General features: G+C 52.1%; 2 protein-coding genes across 2 annotated transcripts in view; both read left to right on the top strand.

Moving 5' to 3' along the window:
• GRIN2D (glutamate ionotropic receptor NMDA type subunit 2D) overlaps positions 1 to 10,403 on the top strand; it is a 37,585-nt gene extending 27,182 nt beyond the window's left edge. The window contains exons 11-13 of the mRNA XM_066271650.1: positions 7,340 to 7,527; positions 7,725 to 7,957; positions 8,106 to 10,403. Of these exons, the coding sequence (XP_066127747.1) occupies positions 7,340 to 7,527; positions 7,725 to 7,957; positions 8,106 to 9,428 (1,744 nt within the window). The 3' untranslated portion in view covers positions 9,429 to 10,403. The remainder of the gene's footprint in view (positions 1 to 7,339; positions 7,528 to 7,724; positions 7,958 to 8,105) is intronic.
• Positions 10,404 to 11,330: 927 nt separating this feature from the next.
• On the top strand, positions 11,331 to 18,590 carry GRWD1 (glutamate rich WD repeat containing 1). The gene is made up of 7 exons (XM_066271646.1): positions 11,331 to 11,707; positions 11,909 to 12,026; positions 12,241 to 12,400; positions 15,566 to 15,779; positions 15,917 to 16,059; positions 16,199 to 16,396; positions 17,711 to 18,590. The coding sequence occupies exons 1-7, from the start codon at positions 11,521 to 11,523 to the stop codon at positions 18,026 to 18,028; spliced, it is 1,338 nt and encodes a 445-aa protein (XP_066127743.1). The 5' UTR covers positions 11,331 to 11,520; the 3' UTR covers positions 18,029 to 18,590.
• Positions 18,591 to 18,972: the final 382 nt, after the last annotated feature.

The raw sequence follows: 18,972 nt of genomic DNA, 5'->3' as shown, positions 1-18,972 counted from the left end.
ATTCTTTCATTCTTCTGTTGGTGAACACTTGGGTTGTTTCCAGTGTTTGGACATTATGATTACTGTATTTTACTATGCACATCCTTGTACAAGTCTTTGGAGGACGTACACACTTTTTTCCTGGGTAAATTCCCAGGAGTAGAACTGCTGGGTCATAGGGAGATGGATGCTCAGCTTCAAAGCATACTGCCAGACGTTCCCCAAAGTGGTTGCACCAATTTACACTCATCAGCAGTGCCGGAAAGTTCCACTTGTTCCGTATCCTTGCCAATGCTTGGTCATCCCCAGATCTTTTAAATTTACGATAGTGTTTATTATATATCACTTAAGTTCATTATTTGTTTTCTAGAGCTACTCTAATAAAAATGTATTGTCTCACAGCTTTGGAGGCTAGACGGCTTTCTGGCTCTCTCTGAGGGCTGTGGCAGAGGGATCTGTTTCTGGCTTCTCTCCTTGGCTTTTGGTTCTTCATTGCGGTGTCTTAGTTGTTCATTGATTGCTTTCTCATATGTGCCTTGACTGAGGGGCTCCAGCAGACTGAGTGACCCCTTGCTCAAGCCAGCAACCTTGGGCTCAAGCTGATGAGCCTTGCTCAGACCAGATGAGGCCGTGCTCAAGCTGACGATGTTGGGGTTTCAGAACTGGGTCCTCCGTGTCCGATGCTCTATCCACTGCGCCACTGCCTGGTCAGGCCTTCTCCCTGTGTCTTCACACTACCTTCCATCTGTGTGTGTCTCTATGTCCAAAATGTCCCTTGTTATAAGGAGACCAGTCCTGTTGGATTAGGGCCCACCCTAATAACCTCATTACAACTTGAGTATCTCTGTCAAGACCCTGTCTCCAATGAAGGTCACATTTTTTTAAAAAAAGATTTTACTTATTGATTTTAGAGGCAGGAGAGAGAGAGAAAAAAAACAGGAGGGAGAGAGGAATGAGAAGCACCAACTCACAATTGCTTCTCATATGTGCCTTGATCAGGCAAGCCTGGGGTGTTGAACCAGAGACCTAAGCATTCCAGGTTGACGCCTTATCCACTGCGCCACCACAGGTCAGGCAAGGACACACTTTGAGGCACTGGAGTAGAACCTTAACATATGAATGTTGTATGAACACAATTCAACCTATAGCATATCATAGGTGAATATTATTACTCCCATTTTATAAATGGGGAAAACTAAGGCATTGCAAGATCCCACTGCTGCTGATTGGCCGAGCTGGAACTTGATAATTGGCCATCTCAACCCCTAGAGTGCGTTCCCTCACTCAGGCATTGAGAACCCCAGAGTCACCCTGTGCCCCCCCCCAGAAGCTGCAGGAATTCACAAGGGACATCCCTGAGTGTCTTACTGTCACCTCTTATGATTTCTTGCTTCTGCTGGATTCTGTTTCTCCCCAGTATTCCTTTTTTACATTTTTCTCATTTTCACTTCTATTTTTATCAGTTATAGGTCCACATAATTTGGAGAGTCAAATACGAAATTTTTAAAAATGAAATCCAACAGTCCCCACCAGCCTGGCCTCCTTTTCTCCCACCCCAGGGGAACCTGCTTTCACCTAATTTATTGTGTCATTTATATCCTCGTCTAAATACCATGTTTGTGTGGCTACTTCTTGATTATTTAATATTAGGCATTTTCCATTCACTTCTCACAATGGAAGAAACACACTCATAGTCCTAGTTAAGTTACTCGGGCCTCCCACACGGCGATCCTGGCTGGGTGAATGCATAGTGTTTATCGGCTGTAACTGTGTAAATGCTCCTACAGCTGTCACAAGTAGTAAACCATGCCGCCTTTCCTCTCCTACACAAGTCTTTGTTTTTCCTGGAGTTAATAATTGTCTCTCTTTTTTTTTTTTTCCAGTTGTTTAGTGTCTGAGTTTTCTTTGTGCCAAACAAATTCAAACCCACATTCTCTGTTAACTATAGGCAGTCCCAAGTTATGAACGAGATAGGTTCTGTAAGTTTGAAAATGTTTAAGTATTTATATGCACAGAAAGGTAAAAACAAATATTATGTTAAGACAAACATCTGTCTTAGTTGCATTTAAGAGGTAAATGTACTTGTTCGAACTTACCTACAAATTCAACTTAAGAACAAACCTACAGAACCCGTCTCATTTGTAACCCAGGGACTGCACGTATATGATTCTCTTCATATATTCAGATGCATCAGGTACTCCATTAATTTCACCTTATGGAAGACGTTTCCCTCATGGCCTTCCGGCCTGCTCCAGTATGGTGCATAGTCTGCATCTTGACGTCATCCCTTTACCCCTCCATCCCCAGGTTTGGATCATATCATATCCCAAGTCTCACTTTCTGGGTTTGGCTCTCTTGTTCTTTTGAGCTTCCTGAAAAACACATGGTGGGGGGTGGTATAATTTTAGAGATGTTGCATATCTGGAAACATCTGTACTCTTATGGGCCATCTGGCTGGATATAAAATTCTGGGCTGGAGACCTTGTTCCTTCAGATGTTTGAAGGCATCCCTCCATTGCCTTCTATTTTTTTTTCTTTTCCAAGTGAGAGGAGGGGAGATAGACAGACAGACTCCTGTGTATGTCTCGACCAGGATCCACCCAGCAGCCCCCATCTAAGGCCGATGCTCTGCTCATCTATGACCATGCTCGCAATGGAGCTATTTTTAGCATCTGAGGCAGAGGCTCCACGGAGCTAGCCTCAGTGCCTGGGCAGTGTGCTCAAACCAATTGAGCCATGGCTGCATGAGGGGAATAGAGAGAGAGAAGGGAGAGGGGGAAGGGTGGAGAAGCAGATGGTCACTTCTCCTGTGTGTCCTGACCGGGAATCGAACACAGGACATCCACACGCCCGGCTGACGCTCTGCCACTGAGCCAACCAGCCAGCGTTTGCCTTCTAATTTCTAACTTCTAACTTACTGTTGAAAAATTTAAAGCTATTCTGATTCCTAAGGCTTGTCTGTGACTTGCTTTTTCTTTTCTCCTGTCCTTGGTGTGCTGACATTATCATGCAATGGGTCTTCAGTGATTTTCATGGCTTGACCTTCTAATCATATCCTCATGTCATTCATTCTGGGAAATATTCTCAATTTCTTTAAATTATGATTTCCCTCTTCCCTCCATTTCTCTATTCTTTCTTTCTGGAACTCTTACTAATTTCATATTGGGCTTCCTGGGCTGTCGATTTCTTTTATTTCCTCTCTTATTTATCTATCTTCTTATCTCCGTGCTCTACTTATTTTTTTTTTTAAGTTAAAGTAGTGCGGATAGAGAGACAGACTCCTGCATGTGCCCCAACCAGATCCATCTGACAACCCCATCTGGGGCCATGCTGGCAACCAAGCTATTTTTAGCACTTGAGGTGGAGGCTTGAAGGAGCCATCCTCAGCCCAGGGCAGGGAGGGGGGAGGCTGAGGGAGCCAATGTGCTTGAATCAGTTGAGCCATTGCTGCACTAAGGGAAGAGAGAGAGAGAAAGGGGGGGGAGGGAGATGGTTGCCTCTCCTGTATGCCCTGACCAGGGATCAAATCCAGGTCATCTGTATGCCAGGCCGATGCTCCACAGAGCCAAGCAGCCAGGTCCTGTTTAAAATTTTTATTTATTGATTTTAAAGAGAGAAAAAACAATTTGTTGTTCCACTTATTTATGCATTCATTGGTCGATTCTCGTATGTACCCTGAGCAGGGATTGAACTCACAACCTTGGCATATGGGGACAACACTCTAACCAACTGAGCTATCCGGCCAGAGTGGGGAGCTATCTATTGAGCCATCACTTGGAGAAGGTGAGAGAGTGAGCTAGCTCGGTATCTGGGAGAAGAATGTCCCAGCAGAGGGAACAGCAAGTGCAAAGACCATGAGGCAGGAGCATGCTGAAGTGGGCCAGGAACTGTTGCAGATTAGTGCACAGCTGTTGTAGATTTAGAGCAAAAGGTGTGCATGGGAGATGAGGACCAGGGAGTTAGGAGGGATGTGGGAGAGTTTGGTGGCACAGGGCCTTGTGGCTCATGGTAACTCTAATCACTCTGAGTGAAGGGAGAAGTCAGAGGAGGGTTGTTAGCTTAGGAGGGGCCGGAGCTGACTCAAAAGTTGAGATCCCTTTAGACAGGACAGAATAAGCAGGGAAATAAGGACAGACACAGGGTATTTTATTTTTCCCAAACCTGAGCCTCAACAAAGGCTGTAGGACAAGACTGAGTTTTATGAGAGGCTCAGGGACAGGAATGGGGGATAGGAAGTAGGGGAGAAGGGAGTGTGGCTGATATCCCCGAACAACAGAGCAAATGATGAAAAGTGAAGGCTCTGAGGTCCCCTCTTTCTGAAAGCCCCTCACCCTCACACCTTCACCTCTGAAGGCTTTGGTTGGGGGGCTTCTGGGTCTCTCTCCATAGAACTCTCTCTTCTGTCCCCCAAGGGCCCCAAAGACCCTCCTTCCTCATTCCTGGAACCTCCATCCCTCCTCTTCAGCCTGACTGGAAACTCCAAGGTTTTCCCACTTAAAGGGGAAGCAATACACCTTTTGCCCTCAAGGGCATTTTGCTAAACTGAGAGAAACCCAGAAAAATTACAGTTTGCCTACAAGGCAGCAGTGCCCGCAGGCAGTGGTAGCATTTTTCTTGCCTATATATATATATTTCTAGATGTCAGCTAGGATCTCCCTGCCTGTTAGAATCTATATAAAGTTAATTCAAATGTCATTCTCCAGCAGTGAGATGGTGAATGCCCTCCCCCAGTTTCCATTCACTCTCGTTTTCTTGGCCCCACCCCCAAGCTTTTGCTTCCACTGATCAATTCAATGTTGGACATCCTGTCTGTGTACCTCCCTATTTGGGGTACATGGACTAATTCTCTCATTTTTTACAATTTCTCTGCAACCACCTACATATACAGGCATTTAGGTGCACGTGTGTGAGCATGGACAGGGCGTGACTGATGGTTTGGGGACACAGAGGCATTTACATCAAAAGATGGGCAAACAACTCAAAAGTCCAGAGCCATCCTTGTCTGAAAGACCCTTTGCCTCCCCTGCCACCCAGCCTCCAGTGACAGGCCTTGCTCTCTCTTGCTTTTCCTGATCTGTGCTGTCCAATACTATTTAAATTTAAATTAATTAAAATTAAATTTAAAGTTCCATCCCTTCATCACACTGACACATTTCAAGAACTCAAGAAACAAACAAAAAGAAAAAGAAAAAACAACAATAGTTCACGAGCCATGGGTAGCTGGTGGCTGCAGGCTGAATAGCGCTGATGAAATATTTCCAATATTTGTTTTGAACAGTGCCGGACTGGACAAAAGAGGTACTTCCCTCTAGGAGGTAGTCTGGTGTCTGCAGTTAGGATGACCAAAATTTCACCCCATACATGTAAGCTTTTAAAATATCATACATATGGAGTTATATACTATATGGGATTCAGAGACTAATTCAACCCCCCCCCCCCACTAATACACCCTGGACATCTTCAGATGTCAGATCATAGATTGTTACAGTGTTCTGCAGTGTGGATTCATTCATTCATTCTGAAAAAAAATGAGAGACGCACACAGGAAGGGAGAGAGATAAGAAGCATCAACTCATAGTTGCGTCATTTTCATTGTTCATTGATTGCTTCTCATACGTGCCTTGATTGGGCGGGGGTGTGCTCCAGCCAAGCCACTGACCCCCATGCTCAAGCCAACTCTCAAACCAAAGACCTGCACTCAAGCTGGGTGAGCCTGAGCCCAAGCTGGCAACCTCCAAGTTTCGCCAAGTCCACGCTGTATCCACTGTGCCACCACCTGCTCAGGCTATTCTGCGAGTATTTACAATCACCTTGTAAGTGCGGAACTGTGCAGGGTCACAGCCTGAAACATGATGGACTCACACCCTCCCCTTATGGGGCTCGCAGTCTAGTGGGAGAGGCTAAGATGAACCCAATAAATCACAGAAATAAGTGTAAAATGGTAGCAGTTGTGAAGGAACTGACAATGTGGCAAGTGTCATCATGCATCCCTCTGGGAGAATTTATTCCATGTCCCTCACCATCTTTCCATCAAGTTTTAGAAATGAGGACCTCATGAGAAAACGCAGGAAAATTAAGATGTTGTGTCTGGGCCCTGGCCAGTGGATAAAGCAACAGCCTGGCATATGGACATCCCAATTCAATTCCCTGTCAGGGCACACAGGAGAGGCAACCATCTGCTCCCTCCCCCACTCTTCTCTCCCTCTTATCCTCCTGCAGCCAGTGGCTCATTGGTTCGAGGTTGGCCTGGAGCACTGAGGACAGCTCCATTGGAGAGCATCATCCTCAGGCGCTAAAAATAGCTTGCACTGCCCCTATAGTGGTTGACAGGTGGATTCCTGTCGGAGTGCGTTCAGGAGTCTGCCTCACTATCTCCGGTCCTCTCACCTATAAATAAATAAATAAATAAATAAATAAATAAATAAATAAATAAATAAATAAAAGATGGTGTCTCTAGCCTGACCAGGCTGTGGCACAGTGGATAGAGTGTAGGACTGGGATGAGGAGGACCCAGGTTCAAAACCCCGAGGTTGCCAACTTGAACGTGAGCTCATTTAGCTTGAGCATGGGCTCATCTGGCTTGAGCACGGGATCATAGACATGACCCTATGGTTGCTGGCTTGAGCCCAAGATCACTAGCTTGAACAAGGGGTCACTCATTCTGCTGTAGCCCCCTGGTCAAGGCACATATGAGAAAGCAATCAATGAACAACTAAGGTGCTGCAATGAAGAATTAATGCTTCTCATTTTTCTCCCTTCCTGTCTGTCTGTCCCTATCCCTCTCTGACTCTCTGTCTGTGTAAAAAAAAAAAACACAAAAAGGATGGGTGTCTGAGCCTGCATGTCCCAGTCTGAACAATGGAGATATTAGTTTTACCTTACAAGAATTTTGTGAGGATTAAATGAGTTATTTAAGTTGATGGACAGTGCCTGGCACAATAGTAGCAATCTTTAACATTGTGTTATATTTATTATATGATATAAAATGATATTATTTATATGATTCCTTTGTTAAGCCTCAGTCCTTTTTAAAATGGAAAAGTATATAGGACTCCTTTCTAGGGCTCTGGTTAGGATTAAATGAGTAATTATTTCATTAACAGTCATCACAGCTAACATTTCTCCAGCACTTCCTCTGCACCAAGCACTATCTAACCTTCGCAGCAACTTCAAGGGAGGTATAGTTGTTATCCCCATTGTACAGATATTGCAACTGAGGTGCAAAGAGGTGAGTGTGCTCAAGAAGAGTTACTAGTTAGTAACTGGAGTAGTTGGAGGTTAGGGGTGGCAGGGGTTCCAGGCTGGGCCATGAAAGCATCTGGGTCCGTCTGACTCTGCCCTTCATGCCCCTTGCCCCCAGGAAGCTGGACGCCTTCATCTATGATGCGGCTGTGCTCAACTACATGGCCCGCAAGGATGAGGGATGCAAGCTCGTCACCATCGGTTCAGGCAAGGTCTTTGCCACCACGGGCTATGGCATCGCCCTGCACAAGGGCTCCCGCTGGAAACGGCCCATCGACCTGGCCCTCCTGCAGTTCCTGGGAGATGGTGCGGCTGCACGAGGTTGCTTGGGGGAGGGGGAGAACCCTGGGTCCCATAGAAGGAAGGGATGACAACCAGGACACCAGAGTCCAAGGCGGAAGAGGCGGAGGCAGCTGGGGGCCTAGATTCCTATATCAGAGACCAGGGTCCTCACGGGATGCCCATGAAAGGTGACCTCTGACCTCCCCCCTCCCCTTCCTCAGATGAGATCGAGATGCTGGAGCGGCTATGGCTCTCCGGGATCTGCCACAATGACAAAATCGAGGTGATGAGCAGCAAGCTGGACATCGACAACATGGCAGGTGTCTTCTACATGCTCCTGGTAGCCATGGGCCTCTCCCTGCTGGTCTTCGCTTGGGAGCATCTGGTGTACTGGCGTCTGCGGCACTGCTTGGGGCCCACCAACCGCATGGACTTCCTGCTGGCCTTCTCCAGGGTACGGGGCAGAGAGGGAGGCCAAGGGGACGGGAAGTTGGAAACCGGAAGGGCCCCAGGCAGAGGTGCGGAAGAGGAGGAAGAACTGGGCGGGAGGTGGGTGTTGAGGTCCTACCTTGCTGATCCCGCCTCTCCCGCGGCCCCCGCAGGGCATGTACAGCTGCTGCAGCGCGGAAGCTGCCCCGCCGCCGGCCAAGCCCCCGCCGCCGCCTCAGCCGCTGCCCAGCCCGGCGTACCCGGCGGCGCGTCCCGCGCCGGGCCCGGCGCCTTTCCTACCCCGCGAGCGCGCCGCCGTGGACCGCTGGCGCCGCACCAAAGCCGCGGGGCCGCCGGGGGCCGCGGGCCTGGCCGACGGTTTCCACCGCTACTACGGCCCCATCGAGCCTCAGGGCTTGGGCGAGGCGCGCACAGCGCCCCGGGGCGCTGGTGGGCGCCCGCTGTCCCCACCCGCCGCGCAGCCCCCGCAGAAGCCGCCGCCGTCCTACTTCGCCATCGTGCGGGACAAGGAGCCAGCTGAATCACCGGCCGGAGCCTACTCCGGTTTCCCCTCGCCGCCGGCGCCCCCCGCCGCCGCGGCCAGCGCCGTCGGGCCGCCGCTCTGCCGCCTGGCCTACGAGGACGAGAGTCCGCCCGCGCCCGCGCGCTGGCCGCGCTCCGACCCGGAGAGCCAGCCCTTGTTAGGGCCGGGCGCGGGAGTCGTCGGGGGAGCAGGGAGTGCGGGCGGCGGGGCCCAGGCTGCGCCCCCTCCGTGCCGTGGCGCGCCGCCCCCCTGCCCGTACCTTGACCTCGAACCGTCGCCGTCGGACTCGGAGGACTCGGAGAGCCTGGGTGGCGCGTCGCTGGGCGGCCTGGAACCCTGGTGGTTCGCCGACTTCCCCTACCCGTACGCCGAGCGCCTCGGGCCGCCACCGGGCCGCTACTGGTCGGTGGACAAGCTCGGGGGCTGGCGCGCAGGCAGCTGGGACTACCTGCCCCCGCGCAGCGGCCCGGCCGCTTGGCACTGCCGCCACTGCGCCAGCCTGGAGCTGTTGCCGCCGCCGCGCCACCTCAGTTGCTCACACGACGGCCTGGACGGCGGCTGGTGGGCGCCGCCGCCCCCGCCCTGGGCCGCGGGACCCCCGCCCCGGCGCCGGGCACGCTGCGGTTGCCCGCGGCCACACACGCACCGCCCGCGGGCCTCGCACCGCGTGCCTGCTCCTGCCCCGCACCACCACCGGCACCGGCGCGCCGCGGGGGTCTGGGACTTCCCGCCACCCGCGCCCACTTCTCGCTCGCTGGAGGACCTCAGCTCGTGTCCCCGCGCCGCCCCCGCGCGCAGGCTCACCGGGCCCTCCCGCCACGCGCGCAGGTGCCTGCACGCAGCGCACTGGGGACCACCGCTGCCCGTTGCGTCCCACCGGAGACACCGGGGCGGAGACCTGGGGACCCGCCGGGGCTCGGCGCACTTCTCCAGCCTCGAGTCCGAGGTATGACGCGGCCCGGGGGGCCCGACTGCCCCCGCGGTCAGCGCAGGCCACGGCCCGAGGGGGCACGCGCAGTGGACAGGACCCGTGTGGGGTGGGAAAGGAAAAGGTGGAACTAGCCGGACCCCGCCTGGAGCAGCGTCTTGTATCCCTTCGTTTTCCGAACACCGTGAGCCAGGGGGGATTTGGTCCCCTGAATCTCACCCAGCCAGAGAGCGAGGGCGGGAGGTTTCGGAGCCCATTGGACTTTTTTTAAAACCCGACAAGGGCTTTTTAACGTCACCAGATGGGGCGGGAGGTGAGGGGGGGTCACGCCACGCCCGCACCCCACCCTCACGCCCGGGGCCGTGGCCCCCGCATCACTGTGCAGCTCCCCGGCCCCAGCCATGCCTCCGGGGAAGCCCGTTTTTAACCTTTCATCCATCGGGACTCAAAACTGTGAGACGCGTTCGCCAAACTGTGACCCTAGACCTCGACCCCACCATACAGAAACCCTTGACCCCAGACTGTGACTTCCGACCCCTACAAATGGTCATCCGACCCGACTGTGACCCCTGCCCCAAACTGTGACCCAAACCCTAGACTGTGCCCCGACCAGACTGTGACCTTTGACGTCAAACCGGGACCCCCCCCCCCCCTTTTCCACCTTGGGTCGCATTTCCCGATTTTGACATAGGACACGCCCCCAACGGAAGCCCCGCCTCCCTCGCCCTAGCGTTGGTTCCAACCTGCAGGGGCCAAAACTTCCCACCCTATCGCACCTCACTACCAGTCCCAGGTGCCACCAAACACATCCTCTCCAAATCCAACCCTTATTTATGACCCTTCAGTGATGACCCAGCAGACCCCCCCCAAAGCCTCCTCTTCCCAGATCTTCAGCTGGGTCTGGAGCTGGGTTGTGGAGGGGAGGGTCTGGGAGTCCACACACCACCAACCTTCTTTCCCACTCTCCTGTTCCACATCGCAGTGTTTGGAATAAACCATGTTTTTATGCCTCCTCATTCCAAGTGTGAGCTCCATGTCTGTTTCTTAACACTCCCTCAAATCTCTGGAGGAAATTGAAACAGAAAAGTCCTACAGAAAATTAGAGGGAGAACGGAGACCCTGGAGGGAAGTGGTTGCAAAGACCCAGAAAAAGGAGGTGAAACACCCTAAGAATAGAAGGGGTGGGGATGACAGAGATCTGGAGATATGGCGGACAGAGAACTCAGGAAAGATCCCGGATCAAACCATTTTAGAATAGGTCTAGGGTCCAATTCCTATAGCTACAGGCAACGAGGCTTGCGAGATTCTTATTATCCTGTTCATGCAAGTGAGGAGAGTATCGAAAACATTCCACCCAGCCCACATATCTTGAATACTCTCATTGGTTAATCTCACCAATGAGAATCTATTTCTAACACTTCATTATGCCAATTAGCCAAACCTCTGGTGCTGATGGGCGATAAAAAGAGTCGAAGCACTTGTAACAGCTGCCTCCAGAGGGTGGACTTTCTGATTAAGTGCTCGCTGACCATAGCTGCAATGTGAAGTCCTGGTTAGGCAATTGGCTGCCCCGAGAGGGTAAATTCAACCTACTCACTTACGCTTAATATCATCCTGTTTACATGAAGCATTTTGAAGCAAATTAAAGTCATCACCACAAGGAGAGGAGAAGAAACCAGCTTTATGGGTCCTCAGAGCACAGAAACCCATGCTTTTTATCAGTAAGAGCTCTTATTTGAATACATGAATAATCAGCTAAGTGAAAAGAAAGCGCTGGGAGTCAAAGGTGGAAAATGAAGTGGAGACTTGGACTCCTCTAGTGATGGGGAAACACAGGCCTCCCAGAGAACTACAACTCCCAGGAGGCCTTGCCACTGAGCCGCGATAAAGCGCCTCAAAGTCACGCGAGGCGTGTAGGTTCTCCGTATCTAGTGCGGGCCTCTGGCTAAACCAGGATGTCACTGCCGTAGTTCTCGTTCTCCCTCTTCCCACCGCCCTCTCTAATTGGTGAACTAGACGGTTTCCTAGGTAACCGTAGAGCCTGGAAGATCTCCGAAGGGGAGCTTAGCCCGAAAGTGACGTCATTACCTCGCGCCGCCGGAGAGTGGCTTCAAAGATGGCCGCGCGGAAGGGTCGGCGGCGCACGTGTGAAACCAAGGAACCTATGGAGGCCGAGTCCCGCGACACAGAGTCCGAGGGCCCAACCCAGGTTTACCTGCCCGGCCGTGGACCGCCACTGCGCGAAGGAGAGGAGCTGGTTATGGACGAAGAGGCCTACGTGCTGTACCACCGAGCGCAAACTGGTGAGGCTGGGCACCTAAACTCCCGGGTCCTGAGGAAGGGGGGAACTGGAAATCTGGCTCCTAGGGGCTCCAGTCCTGAGCCTTTAACTTAAGAGGCTCTGTGAAAGAGAAGACGGGGTCTAAGAAGGGTGACATCACACTGGAGGGGGCTGAGATCCCGCTGTCCCATCATAACTTTCCAATCTCTCCTGCCCTCCCCAGGCGCTCCGTGTCTCAGCTTTGACATAGTACGGGATCACCTGGGAGACAATCGGACAGAGCTTCCTCTTACACTTTACCTGTGTGCTGGGACCCAGGCGGAGAGCGCCCAAAGCAACAGGTAAGACCTGAGGCTTTCCTAGGATAAGAAGTCCAAATCTCCAGATTCTTACTGCCTCAGGATCCTGCACTCAGCCTCCAGCTCCGCTTCCTCAGGCCCCAGGAGGTAGGGCTTCCAGCTTCTGCCTCCCTCAGACCTAGAAAGGGTTTCCAGTTTTCCTCCTCCCTAAGGATCCCGACATCCAGCGCCTTAGCCACATCACACTTTCCCCCAGATTAATGGTGCTTAGGATGCACAATCTGCACGGGACGAAGCCTCCGCCATCAGAGGGCAGCGACGACGAGGAGGAAGAAGATGAAGAGGATGAAGAAGAACGGAAGCCTCAGCTGGAGCTGGCTATGGTGCCCCACTATGGCGGCATCAACCGAGTTCGGGTAAACAGTCTAGGACTCTGCCCTACACCGTCTGGAGCACACTCCCTCCCCTTATGTCCATACTGGCACCTCCTCACACCCTTCAGCTTCTGGGAAATAATCAGACATATATAAGTTTTAGCTATTCTGAATTGTCGCTAGGTGCTTTTGGGGGTATTTTTTATGTTTTTCTGTAAAATGGTGAGAGTTACAAAACTTGCCTGATGTGAGGATAAAATGGAATAACATACAATTTCAGGTACTTAGAAACAGCACTTGATTGTAATGCAAGTGTCTTTGTGTTTTCTGTTATTTTTCAGCAACTATTCTGAGCTGTGGGGTTACTTTGGGTTATAGGATCTGATCAGGTTGATGTGTGACTTAAATGAGATGACATGTAAACAACACTTAGAGCAGTGTGTGGTCTGTACTTGCTGTGTTTCCATTAAAGTATTACCATGTTTCAGGTACTGTTCTAGATGCTGGGGATTTAACAGGGAGCAAAATGTCTCTGGCTGCATGAAACTTAACGCTAGTGGAAAAGGGACCAAGAACAAACTAAGTAGGTGTGTGCTTTGTCAAAGGTGCTAAATGTTGTAGAGAAAAATAAAGTCAGGTAAGAGAGTTAGGGTGTTCTTGGGTGGGTTACTATTCTAAATAATGTAGTCTGGGTAGTATTCACTGATAAGTTATCATTTAAACAAAGATATACAAGAAGTGAGGGAGTAAGCCAAGGGTCTGTGGGAAAGGATTTGCAGGCAAGGGAAACAAGTGCAAAGGCTCTGGGGTGAACTTGGTCTATTTGAGGAGTTTTGAGGAAAGCTGGAGAGACCAGTGTATTTAAAGCAGAATTGGCAAGGGATATAGTAACAAGATTTTGGGGGTGGGCACAGAGAAGACAGATTATTTAGAGCCTTGTAGGCCATTGTAAAGATTTGGCTTTTACTTTGGGAGAAATTGGGAGTCATTGGAGAGTTGTGAGCAGGGGTCGGGAACCTATGGCTTACGAGCCAGATGTGGCTCTTTTGATGGCTGCATCTGGCTCACAGACAAATCTTTAATAAAAAAAAAATGTTAAAAATATAAAACATTCTCACCTGACCAGGTGGTGGCACAGTGGATAGAGCATCTGACTGGGATGCGGAGGACCCAGGTTCGAGACCCCAAGGTCGCCAGCTTGAGCGCGGGCTCATCTGGTTTGAGCAAAAGCTCACCAGCTTGAACCCAAGGTCTCTGGCTAGAGCAAGGGGTTACTCAGTCTGCTGAAGGCCCATGGTCAAGGCACATATGAGAAAGCAATCAATGAACAACTAAGGTGTTGCAACGGAAAACTAATGATTGATGCTTCTCATCTCTCTGTCACTGTCTGTCCCTATCCCTAAAAAAAAAAAAAAAGAAATATATATATATATATATATATATATATATATATGAAACATTCTCATGTATTACAATCCATTCATTTCCTACCGTTCATGTTCATGGTTGCCAGTGGCTAGAGCCAATCACAGCTGTCCTCCGGGACAACATCAAATTTTTTTTTTTTTTATTCATTTTAGAGAGGAGAGGGAGAGAGAGAGAGACAGAGAGAAGAGACAGAGAGAGAGAAGTGGGGGGAGGAGCTGAAAGCATCAACTCCCATATGTGCCTTGACCAGGCAAGCCCAGGGTTTAAGACCGGCGACCTCAGCATTTCCAGGTCGATGCTTTATCCACTGCGCTACCACAGGTCAGGCCAACACCAAATTTTTATTGGATAATGCATAACGTACATGGGTCGTTGTATGGCTCTCACGGAATTACATTTTAAAATATGTGGCATTCATGGCTCTCTCAGCCAAAAAGGTGCCCAACCCCTGGTTTAAGAGCAAAGGAAAAACAGGGTCTGACTTGCGGGTTTTTTTTTTTTTTTTTTGTATTTTTCTGAAGCTGGAAACGGGGAGAGACAGTCAGACAGACTCCTGCATGCGCCCGACCGGGATCCACCCAGCATGCCCACCAGGGGGGCGATGCTCTGCCCCTCCGGGGCGTCACTGTTGCGACCAGAGCCACTCTAGCGCCTGGGGCAGAGGCCAAGGAGCCATCCCCAGCGCCCGGGCCATCTTTGCTCCAATGGAGCCTCGGCTGCAGGAGGGGAAGAGAGGGACAGAGAGGAAGGAGAGGGGGAGGGGTGGAGAAGCAAATGGGCGCCTCTCCTGTGTGCCCTGGCCGGGAATCGAACCAGGGACCTCTGCACGCCAGGCCGACACTCTACCACTGAGCCAACCGGCCAGGGCCTGACTTGCGTTTTAAAGATAACCCTTTGGCTGCTGTTTTGAGAATAGGCTGCAGGGAGGTAAAGCCAGAAGGGCAGAGTCCTATAGGAAGCTGTTGTTTAGGGGGAGGATGACATCAGTAGTAATGTGCATGACAACAATAGAAGTAGTGAGAGAGTGTTAGAAGTGGTGGATTTTTGGTGAAACCAGCATAGGTGGTGGGTGTGAGGAAGAGACAAGTCAAGAATAAGTTCTGCAGTTTGGGGAAGAGCAGGTTGCAGTTGGCGATTAGGAGCTTGGCTTTGGTCATGTGAAGTTTGAATGGTTGTGATATGAGTTTGGAATTCAAGAGGGAGGTCAGGGCTAGGGGCTACTTGGAGGACCAATGCCTGTGACTCTCCGGCATCTATTTATTTATTTATTTTTAATTTTTCCATTGATTTGGGGAGGAGGTAAGGCACCAACTTGTTTCACTTAGTTGTTCCATTTAGTTGTGCATGCATTGGTTGCTTCTCATTTCCTGGGCGCCCTGACCAGGAATAGAACTCGCGACTTCAGTGCACTGGGGCAGTGCTCTATCCACAGAGCTACCCAGCCCTGTCCAACATTTTAGAGGGTTACAGAGACCAGGGACCTGACATGGGCTGGTGGGAATTATAGCCTCGATTCCTAGGAGTTCTTGAAGGAGTTTCGTTCTCCCCCCACCACTACCTCTCCCGCAGGGTGGGGAGTTGTCTCAGGTACCACGTTGGTCTTGCAGACTGTGGTCCTTTCCACAAGGTTTCTGGGGGTTATAGCCCCAGCCCCGGGAATGGGGTGGGGTGCGGTCTGAGGAACTGCAGTCCTAGTTCTCAGGGATGCTAGGAGCTGTAGTCACTACCCTGAGCTTTCTGCCTCTCTTCACTCCCCTCCCGTTCCTTCTCCCCCTGCAGGTGTCTTGGCTGGGTGAGGAGCCAGTGGCTGGAGTATGGTCAGAGAAGGGCCAGGTGGAGGTGTTTGCACTGCGGCGGCTTCTGCAGGTGGTTGATGACCCCCAGGCCCTGGCAACCTTCCTCCGGGACGAGCAGGCTCGTATGAAACCTATCTTCGCCTTCGCTGGCCACATGGGTGAGGGCTTTGCGCTGGACTGGTCCCCCCGTGTGCCAGGTGAGCTGCTGGGACGCGCACTTGGTCCTGGGGGTGAAGAGGCACAGGGTCTGCAGCAGGGTGGGCACCAAGACTCCGGGGAGGGGAGTGGGCTATGGCCTGCTGGGACCAGGTAGCTTCCTGATTCCCCTCCCCAGGGTGCCTGCTCACTGGTGACTGTCAGAAGAACATCCACCTCTGGACGCCTACAGATGGCGGCTCCTGGCACGTTGACCAGCGGCCATTTGTGGGCCACACACGTTCTGTGGAGGACCTGCAGTGGTCCCCGACTGAGGACACGGTGAGGGAGAACTGGGGTCTGGACTCCTGGGTCTTAAGTGAGGAGGGGGCTGGGGGCAGGTCCTAATGAGGGGCCCACACTAGTACCTGATCTCGGGTGGAGTGGGGGAAACTCCAGGTCGCTCAGACTCCTCTTCCAGGTGTTCGCCTCCTGCTCAGCTGACGCCTCCATTCGCATCTGGGACATCCGGGCAGCCCCCAGCAAGGCCTGCATGCTCACCACTGCCGCCTCCCACGATGGGGATGTCAACGTCATCAACTGGAGCCTCCGAGAGCCCTTCCTGCTCAGTGGTGGGGATGATGGGGCCCTCAAAATCTGGGACCTGCGACAGTTCAAGGTACTTTCCCAGCTGGACACGTTGGGTTGGAGAAGCTCCTGTTCCCAGCAGCCTCTGGGATTTGTGGGTTTTCCTCCCTGAGGGGGTTTTATATACAGAGCTGGGAAAGCCCTTTTCATTGGGGTCCAGCCCCTTCAGGCTACAGATGAGGAATCAAGCTCAGCAAGAGGATGACTTGTGGCTGGTGTGGAGTTACTCTACTAGCAGGGGAGTTGACAAGAAAAGGAAGAGGCTGGGTGGGACAGAGACTACAATTCCCATCTGCCCGTGGGGTGCCACGTAGCTGGCTCTGCTGCTAAGGGCTCAGAAGGTTGTAGTTTTTTCTTTCAGTGGATTTTATAGAATCAGCTGAGACTCGGAGCTCAGCTCACTCATTGCAGGAGAAGAAACAGGCATAGAAAGGACAGGAGTAGGCCCTGGCTGGTTGGCTCAGTGGTAGAGCGTTGGCCTGGCGTGCAGGAGTCCTGGGTTCGATTCCCGGCCAGGGCACACAGGAGAAGCGCCCATCTGCTTCTCACCCCTCCGCCTCTCCTTCCTCTCTGTCTCTCTCTTCCCCTCCCACAGCCAAGGCTCCATTGGAGCAAAGTTGGCCCGGGCGCTGAGGATGGCTCTATGGCCTCTGCCTCAGGCGCTAGAATGGCTCTGTTGCAACAGAGCAATGCCCCGGAGGGGTAGAGCATCGCCCTCTGGTGGGCATGCTGGGTGGATCCCGGTCGGGTGCATGCGGGCATGCTGGGTGGATCCCGGTCGGGCGCATGCGGGAGTCTGTCTGACTGCCTCCCTGTTTCCAACTTCAGAAAAATACAAAAAAAAAAGAGGAAAGGACAGGAGTATATATGACAAAGTGGCCCAGCTAAGAGTTGACTTTAGAGCTGAGAGGGGCTCTGGGCAGGAGAAATAGCCGCTTCCAGGATCTCTCTGAACAGTGCTAACTTCATATGGCTCTGTGCTTTCCCAGGACCACTGTGTTGTAATCTTTTCTCCCCAGCACCTTTGTCTTCATTCTTTGCATCAGCTACTTCTGGAGCCTGGGCGCCGTGCTTTTCCTCTCTTTAGGCTGTAGAATCAGTGGGGAGAAGGCTGGGAGAACCACCTCCTTCCTGGGGGGGCTTCTCCACAGGTGATACCACAACTCCCAGCAGCCCCTGGGACACTATGCCTTCATTACTAGCTGTACTTTGTCCTCTGTCACTTTCAGAGCAATGGCTTGTAGATCTCAAAAGTGGACCCCTGTTTGAACCCTGGGGCTGGAGGGGGTCTGTCTGGGGCACCCTAGGAGTCAGGCTGGGATGCTCAAAGTCCCTCACTCCACAGTCTGGCTCCCCAGTGGCCACCTTCAAGCAACATGTGGCCCCTGTGACTTCCGTCGAGTGGCACCCCCAGGACAGTGGGGTCTTTGCAGCCTCAGGTGCAGACAACCAGATCACGCAGTGGGACCTGGCAGTGGAGCGAGACCCCGAGGCGGGTGACACAGAGACCGACCCAGGGCTGGCGGACCTCCCGCAGCAGCTGCTATTCGTGCACCAGGGCGAGACCGACCTGAAGGAGCTGCACTGGCACCCGCAGTGCCCCGGGGTCCTGGTCAGCACGGCCCTGTCGGGCTTCACTATCTTCCGCACCATCAGTGTCTGAGGTGGGCCCGGGAGCGCCAGGTCTGGCCTTGCATTTGAATTGAAGTTGAAGTTGACCCCCTTGGATGGACTCATTCTCATCTGTTGACCAGTCTCCCTCCAAAGAAAGAACTTTGGCCCTTTGGCCACCAAGATGGATTCTGTTTGATGTACTGTCCTTTGAAAGGACCTGATTTGGTCTAATGACTCCTTCAACCAAAGGACTTGGTTTGACTCACGGTCCTCTAAAACCACTGGGTTTGGTGCCTATGAGACCCCACCCACTCTCAGAGGACTCTGTTGGCCCATTTTGTAGGTGGCCCTGATGTGGCTTGAGTTGCTGTAGCTATTTTGTCAGCTACAACACTTGGCTTGAGTCTTTAACCCTGGGGAACTCAAGTGCTTTACAATGTCTGGACCTAATTGGAGGGGTGGGTCACTCTGGCCCCTGTCTTCCTGCCGACTGGATTTGGCCAGGACTTCCCAGACGGGCTGCATGGGCTGTTTCCCTCCTCTCTGTGCTGAAGGCAGGCACTGCGGAGGGTGGGAGAGCAGGGCTCCTGAGAGGTGATAAAGGACCTGAATCGGCCTGATGTGTGAGACTGTCCTTGGGGCCCCTTCCCCGTGAGGAGATGGGAGGAGCAGGAATCTGGCACCAGCCTAGACCAGCAGCCCATTGTGTACGTCCCAGTTCTGCCTTCCTTAAATTTGATCCCTTCTGGAATTTACTCTATATCTTTGGAGGATATCATACCTGTGACCCCAAACTTTTTTGATTTTTTTTAGGTGAAAGGAGGGGAGATAGGCACACTCCAGCATGCACCTGACTGGGATCCACCTGGCAACCCCAACTGGGGCTGATGCTTGAGTTCTGAGCTATTTTTAGTGCCTCGGGCTTACGCGCTCAGACCAACCAAGCTATCCTCAGCACCCGGTGCCACACTCAAACCAGTTGAGCCACTGACT

This window comes from Saccopteryx bilineata, chromosome 3 (genome assembly GCF_036850765.1).
Source record: "Saccopteryx bilineata isolate mSacBil1 chromosome 3, mSacBil1_pri_phased_curated, whole genome shotgun sequence".
In the NCBI taxonomy this organism is placed as follows: domain Eukaryota; kingdom Metazoa; phylum Chordata; class Mammalia; order Chiroptera; family Emballonuridae; genus Saccopteryx; species Saccopteryx bilineata.
Note: the sequence above shows the minus strand (reverse complement) of the source record. Positions and strands in the feature narration are given on the sequence as shown.